We start from the raw sequence: 14,251 nt of genomic DNA on the forward strand, positions 1-14,251 counted from the left end.
TCAATCCCTGCCTGCAGATGGAACTTCACTACAGTGCTGGAGACCAAGCGGCTAGACGCGCCTGGAAGCGGCGGAGACACAAGTATATATTTTTAAAGCCCTTCCCAGAAAATCACTGCGGTGGGTGCCAGCATCCTATTGCTTTCAATGAGGCCGCTGGCAGCAGCGGCGGTACCATTGACGGCAATAGGCACACAGCTTCGTTAACGCGTATTTTGGCGCGTGCATGGACTCGCAGATTTGTGCGCGCACACGTACGTGCAAAACAACGCTTGTGTGAACAAGGCCTTAGGCATCGAGTACTGATCGGAGACCAACAATGTTTGTGTCTGATCATTTTAACTCCTTAGAAGCCATGGTAATAGCAACTGCATTAACTAAGGAGTTTGACAGAGGGAGGAACATGCGGCCGATGCTTACCAAAGCAGTTAGGGGTCTAACAAAGACACTCAGCTCTGCCATAAGCATTTGCCTATTAGGTAAAATAATGGTGAAAAAACAATAGTGGAACTTCAGGGTTTTATGCATACCAACCCACTCCTAAAGAAGATGTATAAATTAAACAATAAATTATATGTACCCAAGAAATAGTATTAAAAAAACCTCTAAAACACTCCACAAAAAACAAGCCATCTTACAGCTTCCTTCAGAATGCAAAAACATAAAAATGTATTTTTTCCAAAAAACATGTTTTTACTGTGCAAAAGTACAAAAATGTTTTTTAAAGGAAAAAAAAACAAGATTTAATTAGTATTGCCATATTTCTACTGATCCATAAAATAAAATAATTGTTTTTACTGCACGGTAAACAAGCAACACAAAAAAAGATAAAATTGCTGTTTACTGCATTCCACCCCACCCCTACAAACAAACAAAAAAATGATAAAAGCTCATAAATAAACTATATGTACTCCAAAATGGTGTCATTGAAAACTCCCTCAGAACATATTCAGCAAAAAACAGGCCATTACACAGTATATTGATGTAAAAACAAGGCTTTCATGGCTCTTGAAATTTGACAATTAAAATATGAAGAAAATTGCTTGTTCCTTAACCCCTTAGTGACGGCCCTATAGTGTTTTTACGTCCTGCTGTTGCAGGAAGTGTATGGAGGGAGATAGCGCCGCTATCTCCCCCCCATACAGCGTGGGCGTCAGCTATTTATTACAGCTGACACCCGCGGGCAATAGCCGCAATCGGCCATTCGGCCGATCGCGGCTATTAACCCTTTAAATGCCGCTGTCAGTTCTGACAGCGGCATTTAAATCCCCCGAACAATGTTCGGGGGTCCTGTACGGCCCCCCGCGGTGAGATCGGGGGTATCTGTGCAGGTGTCATGGCAGCCGGGGTCCCTTTGAAAGGCCCCAGGGCTGCCTTAGCAGACTGCCTATCAAGCCATCCCCGTGGGGTGGCTTGATAGACTGCCTGACAGAATGCAGTATGACATAATGCTATAGCATTACGTCATACTGCAGGAGCAATCAAAGCATCGCTGGTTGTAGTCCTCTAGGAGGACTAAAAGAAAGTGTAAAAATAAGATCAATAAAGTTTTTTTAATCATTAAAAAAGTAATAAAAGTTTTAAAAAAAACCCTTTTGCCATATTTGCAATAAAAAAATCAAAATAATAAACCAAAAATACGTGTTTGCTATCGCTGCGTCCGTAAAAGTCCGATCTATCAAGCTAATGTATTATTTACCTCACACAATGAATGTGGTCCGAAAAAAAAATAAAGAACGCCCGAAATGCACTTTTCTGGTCACCCTATCTCTGAGAAAAAATTTAATAAAAAGCGATCAAAAAGTCAATTATATGCGAAAATGGTACCAATGGAAACGACAGGACATACCGCACAAAATGAGCCCTCACACAACTACGTCGACAGAAAAATAAAAAAGTTATTGTGCGCAGAAAATAGAGACAGAAAATAATTTTAAAAAATTAAATATCTTAAAAAAAAATAGAAGTAGTACAGCAAAAAAAAAAACTATACAAGTTTGGTATCGTAGTAATCATACTGACCCATAGAATAAAGTTATCAGGTCATGTTTGTGCGCCGTAGAAACAAGACGCACCGAAAGATGGTGGAATGTTGTTTTTTTTTTTCATTTCTCTCCGCTTAAAATTTTTAAAAAGTTTTTTGGTACATTATACGGTACAATAAATAGTACCATTGAAAAATATAACTCATCCCGCAAAAAACAAGCCCTCATACAGCGACGTCGATGAATAAATAAAGGAGTTATGATTTTTTTTAAAGGGAGGAGGAAAAAACGAAAATGGAAAAAAGCAAAAAAGAGACTTGGTGACATCTTTGGTGTCGTTAATGCTTGTAATGGATATTTTTTCTTTTAAATGATGTAAATTTACTATCAGGTAAAATTCCGGAGCCTTACAATATAAATTTGGTATTAAATGGATATAGAGTAAAACACCTTCTCTTTTGCTGCTTTTCTTGTCTTTTCATCCATCCATGTTAGACCTCCCAATGTGTACTCAAAAGCTGATCGAATCTCTGCGATCATCTGTTCTGCCTAAGAAATTGTGAAATTCAAAATGTTATTCATTTTTCATAATTTTTATAACTTGATAATTGACCTGTCTACTTGATTATATCTTACTTACAATTGTTTTACTGTTCTTATCAAATGTAGATTTAACAAACAGAGATCCCAGGGCAAAACCAAGTGTATCATCGGTATTGGATAGACAGGTCTGCCAGCGAGGGGTGCAGGACTGCAAAACAAAGAGAATGGGTGTCTAGGGGTGAAAAGGAGGAAGGATCTGTTCATGCAGCGAGGTACTGGGGAAAACAGATTTCTGGGACTTAGTACACTGAGAATACTGAGAAGTGTTATATCAAATACTCATAATCGCATTGTGATGCCCCCTAGTGGGAAAAAAAGAAATTTTAATATAGTTTATTTAAAAATGTGCAGAGCAAATAAAGAGTATTTTTTCAATAAAAAGTGATTTTATTTCGTAAAAGTATTATACAAAGATACACAGTATTGCTGCAATTGTCAGAACTTTGCTGTAGAATACACTTAACAAATGATGTTGTTTTGAAATATGACGAATACAAACAAATGTGCTATTATTATGCAAAAGCGGTAAAAAAAAATGTCAGTATCGATGTAATCGTACTGACCCAAGTAATAAGGGCTCAGTCACACGGGCGGTTTTTCACGCAATTTTTTTGTGCACAAAACTGATGCGCACAAAAAATCGCGTGACCGAAGCCAGCGTCATGGATGAAAAAAACACTGCTAGCAGCGTTTATCAGCCCAAAGGGCTCAGTCACATAGACGCTGCCCGCTATCCTCTGCCACAGCTGTGGCAGAGTAGAACGATGTTCGCCTATTGAATTCAATGGAGCCGGCAATACAGCCAGCTCCATTGAAAGCAATGGGCTGCCTGCAAGCGCTGTATTAATTTTCAGGGAAGGGCTTCAAATATAAGCCCTTCCCTGAAAACCATCCAAAAAAAGTGTAAAAAATAAAAAAATATATACTCACCTTTTTGCAGCTGCCGGAGATCAGCCGCGTCCAGCCGCCTCTTCTCCTGAACTGCTTTCTGTAGTATTCAGCAGGCGGGGATTTAAAATCCCCGCCTGCTGAATGGGCTGCCTCTGTCATTCAATAGCTAAGAGCTGCCTCTGATTGGTCACAGTGCTCAGCCAATCAGAGGCAGCACTCACTTACCCATTCATGAATTTATGATTGGCTCTGATTGACTATATTTGAAGCCCTTCCCCGAAAATTAATACAGCGCTTGCCGGCAGCCCATTGCTTTCAATGGAGCCAGCTGTATTGCTGGCTCCATTGAATTCAATGGGTGAACATCGTTCTCCTCTGCCACAGCTGTGGCAGAGGATAGCGGGCAGCGCCCGTGTGACTGAGCCCTTTGGGCTGATAAACGCTGCTAGCAGTGTTTTTTTCAGCCGTGACGCTGGCTTCGGTCACGCGATTTTTTTGTGCACATCAGTTTTATGCACACAAAAAAAAATCGCACGAAAAAACGCCCGTGTGACTGAGCCTTTATTACTTGGGTCAGTACGATTACATCGATACTGACATTTTTACATGTATCTCTAATACAACTAAAACAAGCTATCATATGGCTATATCTGTGGAAAATAGAAAAGTTACGACTGAGGGACCTTTCACACAGAACAGAATATTCTGCACCAAAATCTGCACTGTTAACATGCAGATTTTAACGCAGAATTGTATATACCCTGTTTCCCCCAAAAATAAGGTAGCAAAATTCTGCTGGCAATTCTGCAGTCAGACATGCGGATTCTGGTATGGTATCCATGATGCGTTGTTGCAAAAAACTTTAATGCAGATCTTAACCCCTTTAAGACCAGAAATTTTTCATTTTTTCTGTTGCCATCCTCCGAGAGCCATAACTTTTTTTTATGTTTCCATTGATGTAGGTGTACAATTTAATATCCTATATAATGTACTGAAAAACTTAAAAAAAACTTTACGTCCGATATACGCCCGTGTGAATAAGCTCTAGGAGTGCATTAGTAAGTAAACAATAATCAGATTTCAAGAAAGTATTTTCTATTGTTAGCTGCAAAGTGGCTTGGTATTTGTGGGGTTAAGCATTGAAAAGAAGTAAGTTATACATTTAATTTGCTTTCATTTACACTAATGGCCTTTCTACACGGGGCGACTGCACGAGCGCTGATGTCACCGCTAAGGTTGTTAGTGCTCGTGCAGAGCGTTTACACTGACAGACTTTAATGCTGGATCACAGGCTTCTCACTATGTGCTCCACCTTCTATGTGAAGCGCTGAGCGGTGAGCGTTTACATGGAATGACAAGCCTGCAATCCAGCAATGGTTTTTAGGCTGACTGAAAAATCAGCTTAAAATACTTTGAACAAAAAGTGAGTGATTTTTGTGCATTTACACCACGATTATCACTCAAATTAATTAGTTTGAACGAATTTTAAGTGATAATTAGAGATGAGCAAGCATACTCGCTAAGGGCAATTACTCGATCGAGCATTGCCCTTAGCGAGCACCTGTCCGTCCGGAAGAAAAGATTCGGCTGCCTGCGGCGGGGGAGAGCGGGGAGAAACGGAGGGGAGATCTCTCTCTCCCTCTCTCCCCCCGCTCCCCCCTGCTCACTGCCGCAACTCACCGCTCACCCGCGCCGGCAACTACTTTAGGTGCTACATACAAAGACAGTTATGGACCATTTACATGGGATGATTATCACTAGAGATGAGCGAGCGCACTCGCTAAGGACAATTACTCGATTGAGCATTGTCCTTAACAAGTATCTCCCCGCTCGGAAGAAAAGGTTCGGCTGCCGGCGCAGGTGAGAGGTGAGTTGCGGCAGTGAGCAGGGGGGAGCGGGGGGGAGAGAGGGAGAGAGAGATCTCCCCTCCGTTCCTCCCGGCTCTCCCCCGCCGCAGGCAGCCGAACCTTTTCTTCCGAGCGGGGAGATACTTGCTAAGGACAATGCTCGATCGAGTAATTGTCCTTAGCGAGTATGCTCGCTCATCTCTAGTGATAATCATCCCATGTAAATGGTCCATAACTGTCTTTGTATGTAGCACCTGAAGTCATTCACTTTTAAAGGAACCAGGACTATTAGATGCTGTATAAGGGTACATTCACACATACAGCTTTTGGCCAGCTTTTATGATGCAATTCTTGAAGTCAAAACCACGAGTGGATCCATAAAAAGTAGTATGCGTTGTTTATTCTTTCTCTCCTTTTATGATCCTCACCTGGTTTTGACTTCAAAAGCTGTATAAAAAACCCTTATGAAAACCTGCATGTGTGAACACAACCTAAGAAAAAAAGTCCATCAGTGAATCCTTGAATACACATATGGGACTCTGACTCAATGCATGTACAGTATACAAATTAATGTGCTTCCTAGTCCAATTGGCAGTATGTCGGCATGGTCAGGAGTCGGACTCATTGACTGCAACCACATGCTTATTTCTGAGATTACCTTCTTTGAAAAAAGATGACAAAGTAAGGGTACACTCACACATGCGAGCGCAATATTGCGCTTGCCAATGTGCGTTTTACCAGTAGGTGCAAGAGGATTGGCAAGTGTTTCCCATTGTTTTCATTAAGAAGCATCACATCACACTGTTGTGCACATCGCACGGCATGCGATGTGCTTGACTGTCTCATTGAAAGCAATGGACGATGCGTTCGGAGGAACGCGAAAAAACAGGTCATGCAGTGATTTTTTTTAGCTCACAGGATCACTGTATGGAAAAACATTGCTCATGTGTATGACTCCATACGTGCATCTTACAACACACTAAACTTGCGCAAGCTGCTCGCTGATGTGAATGTAGCCTAACAATTTTTTTTATTCTAAGCTAGACATCTTGCGCTACTTAGCTCAAGATATCTCAAAGCAGGCAAAAAAATAAGGAAGGACACATCTTGTAGATGGGTGTAAAATAACCATGTACAATTTTTTTCGTTAAGTAAGGCCTTAGTCAGACGGGCGTTTTTTCGCGCGATTTGCGCATGCGCATGTGTCCGGCGATTTTATAAAAGCATTGCTTTGCAATGGTATCGGACACATGAGCGCTTTTTATGCGCTCGTCCGATAAATTATAGAACAGAAATCGCAGATCGCACCTATCTGCGATCTGCGATTCCTGTTCTCTTCTCTATATGCGCTCAATGGGGCCGGCGGCAGCATTGAATTCATGAATGGGTGTGAGTGAGAGCTGCCTCTGATTGGCTCAGCGCAGGGACCAATCAGGGGCAGCTCTCACTCGCACCCACTCACACCCACTGCTGGCCGGCCGCGCTGAACTCTGTCTGCCGGGACAAGGTGAGTATATATATTTTTTTTTTTTACACATTTCTGGATGAATTGCAGGGAAGGGCTTATATATTTAAGCCCTTCCCGACAATTTATCGTGAGATTGCCCGCAGCGCATTGCTTTCAATGGAGCCGGCTGTATTGCCGGCTCCATTGAATTCAATGCACTGGACAGCTCCGGCCCGTTTCTCTTGAAGCTCGGCTAGGAGCAGTTTTTTCGGGCGATTTTTCGGCCCCGGTCACGCGATTTGCGGATGCGCATCCGTCATGCGATCCGCAAATCGCGGCAAAAAACGCCCGTGTTACTAAGGCCTAAAAGAGCAGATAGGGACAGGACAGCAAGGGCAAAATGGATGAAAAGAATTGTTTTTTATAGGTTTATGACACCTATAACCTGTGTTAAGTGGGCATATTATGGCATGGACATATGGTATGGCATTCTGGATAGGGCATGATAAGAAATATATACAATGCAACAGACTATTAGATAAAGGTAAGAACAACAGAATTTGCAGACACACCTTTTTTGCCCCATAGAGTGACTCAAGTAGTTTGTCCTGGGCTTTCTCGAAACGAGAATCTAGACTGGGGGACATCTTCTGGACAAGGTTCCAAATCAGGTAATTGTTCAATATACTGTAAGCGAAAGAAATCGTCAGTAATAGCTAAAACGTGAAAGAGAAATGAGAACTGAAGAATGAATTAATACTAGGTAAGGTGATAGTGATCATTACATGGTGCGCAGTGCAGATTTAGGGCTCTTTCACACAAGTGTCGTTTTGACACTGAGTAGGTGCGTCAAAAAAAAACGCATCTAAAAGAACCTATAGTTTTCTATGGGTTCTTCCAGGTGAACGATTTTTTGACACACAAAAAAAAACGCGCGTCAAAAGATAGCACAATAGGCACGTTTCTTTTTCTCTCCATCAAAAGAAAGGACATGTCTTATCTTTTGATGGCACAGCGCCTGTGGCTTCCATAGACTCTTGACATCTGCCATAGCAGGGCATCTGAGACACATAGTGACATTAATCTAAATACGCTCGTATTAATGCACATGGCCGGGTCGGATTACGACTGCAAGATCTCGCAGCAGAATCAGACCCTGTGCCCCGGCGGTGACTCCCGCATACCTGTGCGATGTCTTCTTCTCTGTGCTGCGGATGTGCCGGCTAATGCGCCACTGCATTTGTGCAGTGCAGAGAATGATGCGCTGGTAATGACGCAGATCTGCGGTGATTTCGAAATTGACATTTTGGAATTGCCACAGGACAGATGGACATCCATGCTAGGCCTGCACTATAATAGGACATGCTGCAATTTCCCCCCCGCGAGCAGAAAATCGCAGTTTATTTACTGTCATGGGCATGGAAAAGCGTTTTGCATAGCATGTCTATGGACGTATTTTCTGCGGGATCCAGAGGCGAACGCTTGCTCCGGATCCGGCAGTGCAAAGACGCCCGTGTGCATTGGGCCTAATAGTACAAGATACTGCACTTAGTGATACATTTATAGGAAATTTGAATCTGAATCCATACTGGTTTTAATATTATTTTAATTTCACACAGTAAACGGGCGCTTACACTGGGTCTGTGCTGTTTACTAGCTCCGACACTTGCTGCAGATATTCCTTTCCGTACACCACAACAGGCTCTGTGTCATTGATGTCCAAAGGTGACAACGCAAAGGACAAATAATCCATCCAGTCAAAGGCAGGTGCTAGGTTCTAAAAAATATTAGACAATTCCTTATATAACATGCAGGGAAGAATTTAGATTCCATGAACATTTTGTTTATTATTAGAGATGAGCGAATGTACTCGGTAAGGGCGATTTCGCAATCGAGCACCGCGATTTTCGAGTACTTCACTACTCGGGTGAAAAGTACTCGGGTGCGCTGTGGGGCGGGGGGTTGCAGATGGAAGTGGGAGGTAGCAGCGGGGAACAGGGGGGAGCCCTCTCTCTCTCCCTCTCCCCCCCACTCCCCGCTGCAACCCCCCGCTCACCCACAGCGCACCCAAGTACTTTTCACCCGAGTAGTGAAGTACTCGAAAATCGCGGTGCTCGATTGCAAAATCGCCCTTACCGAGTACGTTCGCTCATCTCTATTTATTATACATAACATAAAAATGTTGATGATTGTTTTTAAAGACCCACCCCAGTCATTGTTGATTCATTCATCATGTAGCAATCCACTTGTATATAAGTGAGCTAGTGTTACCTTTGTTAGTTATTTCTTTCTGTCTGAAAACTCCAGTCCGCATCCCCTTGGTCATGTGATCTCCGTTCTGACCAGCTCAGATCTGCTTGGGGTTATGGATTTATTTTATAGTCAAATTCTCATTGTGTGTGTGATGCTATTATATGATCCTTACCACAGAAACTGTGTTGAGGGGGATACATGGGCACACCTATCAGTTCCTGATGATGATCACACCGCTCCTGTCACACAGTTATAAAAGAGGCAATCACAGCTCACCCACCTGACTGTATACTTACGATCTGCAGCTTATTTAGGTGACTATAGATTGTAATAAGGAATAAGCTCTGCTGTACCAAGGGATTCTGGCGGTCACATGACCACCGACTCACGTAGTGGAAGAAACACTTTCACTTCTTAGCACATAGTGTTCATTTAGGGCTATGCACCAGGGAAAGGAGAAGGCAGAAGGGGTTAAAATACTGTGACTAACAACCTCCTTCTGGTTGATTGTAGAAGCAGGGTCTTGAATCCTGCACCATATTATTACTATCAGCCGGGATTAAAGCCCAGAACCAAGCGCCATATATTTACAGCGCTTGGTCCTTAAGGGGTTAAACTGTCCCCCCAGTAGGCAAAAAATTGTATAGCTTTAGCTAGTGCTGTGCTGATGCATCATAAGATAGATGTGAAAGTAAAAAAAAAACTCATCTTCAAGATGGTGCCTGATAATCATCAGACAGGGGGCTGCACTTCATGGCAGTTATTGGAATACACAGAAGAGACATTCAGAGTGCAACAGGCAATCAAGTGAGGGGGGCAAGCATTGAAAAATCTGTTTTCACCAGAGTGACCCTTTAAGTGGGAATGTAACATAAGCAGAAATGCTCTTTTAAAAATATATGTATTTAAAAATCATAGAGAAGAGATGCACAATGAGAGAACAAGTACCATGGAAGAGTCCTTAGGGCATCACTGGTTTGTATAATAGCTGACATGTGCTTTTATGATCTCACCTGCAGGTCAGCCACTGTCATACGATTATAAATCTTTTCCTCATCTCGACGCTCATCTTGAGGAACTGTGAGATTGGCTAGCAAGGTCTCAAGCTCCAGAATCTGGGTCATCTGTGTTTCCACTGTGCCGGGATAGCCCCCAAGCAGCATCCCCACATCTACCATGTATTGTTGGTACGCAGCAAGCACCTGGAAGCAGAGAAATGAAGCACCTGCTGTATCACTGCACAGTGCAAATCTAAGCTCTAAGGGCGCCTTCACACTGGTGATAAAATTGTGCGAGATTTGTGCGTCTTTTGAATGGGTTCCTTCACATTTGTGATGTTTTCCTGCATACCACCGTGTTGCGATGCGATGCAAAAAACAAATCGCACCATGTTCTTTCTTTTGGTGATATACCCCTTGTTTTAGATTGGGCCAATGCTGCTGCTGCCGACCCCAGTGAAACCAATGGGAGAACATCACGATTTCCTGCTTAGGCTGTGAAAGCTGCAGCAGGGAATTCCTTCAGCGATTGAAAACAATGGCAGAACATAGTGATCTCCTGTCGCGGCTGTGACATCCGCGGGGGGGATGAATGGAAACCCCACAGGGATGCGAGGCTATTTCCCTGTGCAAACCTCGCATCCAGGGCTATTCAGAAGCACTGCGAGGGCGATATCGGACCGCAAATCACGGCCTGACATCACTCTTGCCAGTGTGCAGAAGCCCTAAAGGTGCCTTCACACAAAGTATATTCACTGTGGGATTTCCACAGCGGAAAGCCTATAGCAAATCTACAGCAAATTCGAAGTGGCCAAATCTGCACCTAAATAGTGTGGATTTTGTTGCAGATTTGCCACAGATTACAACCTTTGTAGTTCAATGGTTGAAATCCACAGTCAAAATCCACAGCATAAATAGACATGCCGTAGATTCTGTGCAGACATTTTCTACTCTATGGGCATGAGATTTCTGCAATTCCATCTGCATGGCTTGTACTGTAAATGCTGTGGAATTTCCACACAAAACATCCGATGCAGGAATCCCACAGCATTTATGGCAAGTGTGAAGGCGCTTAACAGTTTTTCTATTAGACGCCAAGTGAGTTCAAAAGTAATAAAGCCTGTATGACGTAAAATACCCATACCTCCAGCAAATATATGCTAGACCATGAATCGTACTCATTGTAGCCAATGAAGAATATGTTTGGTCTAAAGACACAAAAAGCATATATGACATGGTGACTCACCTTCCCATTAGCAGTTCTATTTAGATAATAATCCCTTGAAGGAAGAAAGAGTCCGGACTGATCTACCTGCAGAGGAGAGAGGTGTTTCAGGTAAAACAATAAGAGTGGCTTTACATGGGCAGCTAATGACCTAACAGTCAATCAAGCAAACTGATAGTTGTTCAGAGAATGGAGGTGGAGCGGGTTGGAGATCTCTTTCAGCTGCCCACCTCCGTTCACTGCAAACAGGCAGTCTTTCATATATGAACGACTGCCTGCTTACACAAGTGAACAATTTCTCACCCAGTGCCCTGTTGGTGGCTGGGTTTATATGGAATAGCTATCGCCTGAATTTGCTGTTTCCAATGATTATTTGGGCGATAACCACCCAGTATAAAGGTAGCTTAAGCGATAATTGTTCCATGTAAACAGGACCACCAAGAAGGTGACAAGCGATTATTAATTCACTAGTCGCTAGTGTCTCTTATTGATTATTATTGTTTTGTGTAAACAGGCAATCGTTTGTTTTTGAATGAATAGCCAATAAACTGTGCAGGGAGGGGTGCACTTCAGTGTCCGTGAACAGGAACTATCATCACTCCGGGTAAAAACACACAAACAACAGTCATTCGTACATTAATAACTCGTTGTAGCCACTATTTCCAGTGACTATTTACCAATGAAAATTTGTAAAGTCCTAATATTATTATTACCATTTTCATTCTTCATAAAGCTTTCCATTGTGTTCCTTACTATTGCCCCTCCCTACCCGACCATTCCTATTTTTAATCCTGTTCTTTACTTTGACATTCCCTCTCTAACCCCTTTAGCACTTCATTTCATAAACTCTTCCACCTTTTGAACATCTCTCTTCACATTCCTCCTCCTATACTCATTTCTTTCTTCTCTTCTGAAAACCCATATTCTCCTCTAGTCATCTGCAATTCTCAGAAGATAACCTTAGTAATTATCTCAGCCTCACAATTATACTGTTCTGCATTGATCATAGTCTACCTTATGATTCCAGTAAGTCATCAGTTCATTCCTTTCAACTCTACATTTATAAACGTATTCACGTCTATAGGAATGATATATCACCTATGTTCAAGGGTGCATTCCTTTTTTATAATGCTACAACATATAACTAGGATAACATAAGCACTGGGAGTTCAAGCTTAGGTACACCACGATTCCAAAAAAGGAAGGAGCAAGGTCTTTTTGGCTTTCTGCTTACACAGTAGAGGCTTCATCCATCAAGTGAATGCAGCTGTATTGCATTTTACTGGACATTAGGTGGATGGGAACATTGATGTGTAGCAAAAAACTAGCAATATGGAGTATTCATTCTGAGGAACGATGGAAATCGTGGTAGTCGGACCAGATCACCAACTGATCAAGAAGCAATAGCATATCCTTTCAATAAGTAATTTCAAATGTCATTATGAGTAACCACCTTTAACCCCTTCAGTGGCAGGTTTATTATTACCATGTGCCACTGTACTACTTTGATAGTTGGTATTATGGCAGGGAAATCTCCGGGGCTTGCTGTGCTGAGTATGCAGTAAAAACCCCGGAAGATTTCAGATGACAGCTCAGTGCTCTGCACATTTCAGCACCAGAGCTGTCCATGAAAATCTTGCGGGGTTTAACTGCATGGTCAGTGCAGCAAACTCCAGAGATTTTCTGGGTGTGCCACTAAAGGAGTTAATGGGGGGAAATGTATCATTTAAATACATTAGATATGTTTATGTTGTTGGAAATCTGCAACAATTTCTGTGCTGAATTGGAATATTTTAACGTGCATCCTATGTGCTGTGCTTATTTGTATAATTTATCTTTTTGGGATTCTGCCATATACATCTGGTTTGCCGTGAGTTAATTTTTTCAAGTTTAACACTACGATTAAACACTAAAATCTGCAGCAATTTTCAGTATAGTGCATGTAGATGTAGTTTAAAATACCCTATCCAAGTGCAGTGGAAAAAATTCACACAAAATTGAATTTATGCTACAGATTTTCTAATCTGCAATGTGTCAACTGTGTGGCAGATTGATGTGCAAATTTTGCAGTGGATTTGCAGTAAAATCCACAGCAGAAAAAGTCTGCAGCATGTGAACAAACATCCCTGCAGCACTAATTTGGCTTACCACCCTGACAAGAATCTCTGACTGACTCTTTATGAAATGTTTTACATCCTTCTTTTCTCTCATCTTATGTTTACCTGGATTATGTTGCTGTTTGAGCTCTTGGAGTCTGCGCTTACAAAGACACTGAAGAATGGGGTCGCCCTGTACGTCCCTGAGACAGTCTTCAGCACAGCCATGAAATTTTCGTTCCGCCAGTTACCTGAGACATTCCATCCACCAACCTTAATGCACAAAAGGCAGAAAGAAACGCTGGAGATTACAAATACAGAACAATTGTTGTTTGCAGTTAAAGATATAATTAATCCAAGGCAAACTTGTTGAAAACCGATTCAGCGATAGCGACTGCATCTTCAAAAAATATACAGCAGTAAATAAAGTGCTGGATTTGCTACATTTTATCAATATATAATGGGGCAGATTTAGTAATGCAACTGCACCTAGACTTTTAATAGCTATCACAAAGTAATAAAAAAACGGAGCTACAATATCATGCACATATCTTTTAAGACCTATTCACATGAACGTTAACACGTTAGCTGAACATCGCAGCTATCTGAAGCATTGGTTTCTAATGTATTCGTTCAGATGACCAATTTTTTGCCGAGTAAAAAAGTTGCACAGGAAAGACTATTCATCGATGACCGATCTCAGCAACAGTATTTACACGCTGCCGGAAAAGATAGGTCTTGCCCTATCTTTCGGCCGATATACGGGGAGGGAGTTTAACTGAGTCCAACGCTGGGAAAAGATCACAGCTGGCTCTATGTAATCATTAGAGGTCATTCCGAGGATTTCTGCCGACCAAGGGATTTCCAGGCAGAAGTGTATTTTTTTGACAGGACGCCGCAGCTGCC

General features: G+C 42.2%; 1 protein-coding gene across 1 annotated transcript in view; it reads right to left on the reverse strand.

Annotated features, from left to right (window-relative positions):
- Positions 1-14,251, reverse strand: part of ECE2 (endothelin converting enzyme 2) — a 75,009-nt gene that overhangs the window by 36,767 nt on the left and 23,991 nt on the right. Inside the window, exons 6-12 of the mRNA XM_066603249.1 lie at positions 13,472-13,618; positions 11,271-11,336; positions 10,040-10,228; positions 8,408-8,550; positions 7,346-7,460; positions 2,626-2,736; positions 2,436-2,534 (exon numbers count right to left, since the gene is read on the reverse strand). Of these exons, the coding sequence (XP_066459346.1) occupies positions 2,436-2,534; positions 2,626-2,736; positions 7,346-7,460; positions 8,408-8,550; positions 10,040-10,228; positions 11,271-11,336; positions 13,472-13,618 (870 nt within the window). The remainder of the gene's footprint in view (positions 1-2,435; positions 2,535-2,625; positions 2,737-7,345; positions 7,461-8,407; positions 8,551-10,039; positions 10,229-11,270; positions 11,337-13,471; positions 13,619-14,251) is intronic.

The sequence above is a fragment of the Eleutherodactylus coqui genome, chromosome 1, assembly GCF_035609145.1.
Source record: "Eleutherodactylus coqui strain aEleCoq1 chromosome 1, aEleCoq1.hap1, whole genome shotgun sequence".
NCBI lineage: Eukaryota > Metazoa > Chordata > Amphibia > Anura > Eleutherodactylidae > Eleutherodactylus > Eleutherodactylus coqui.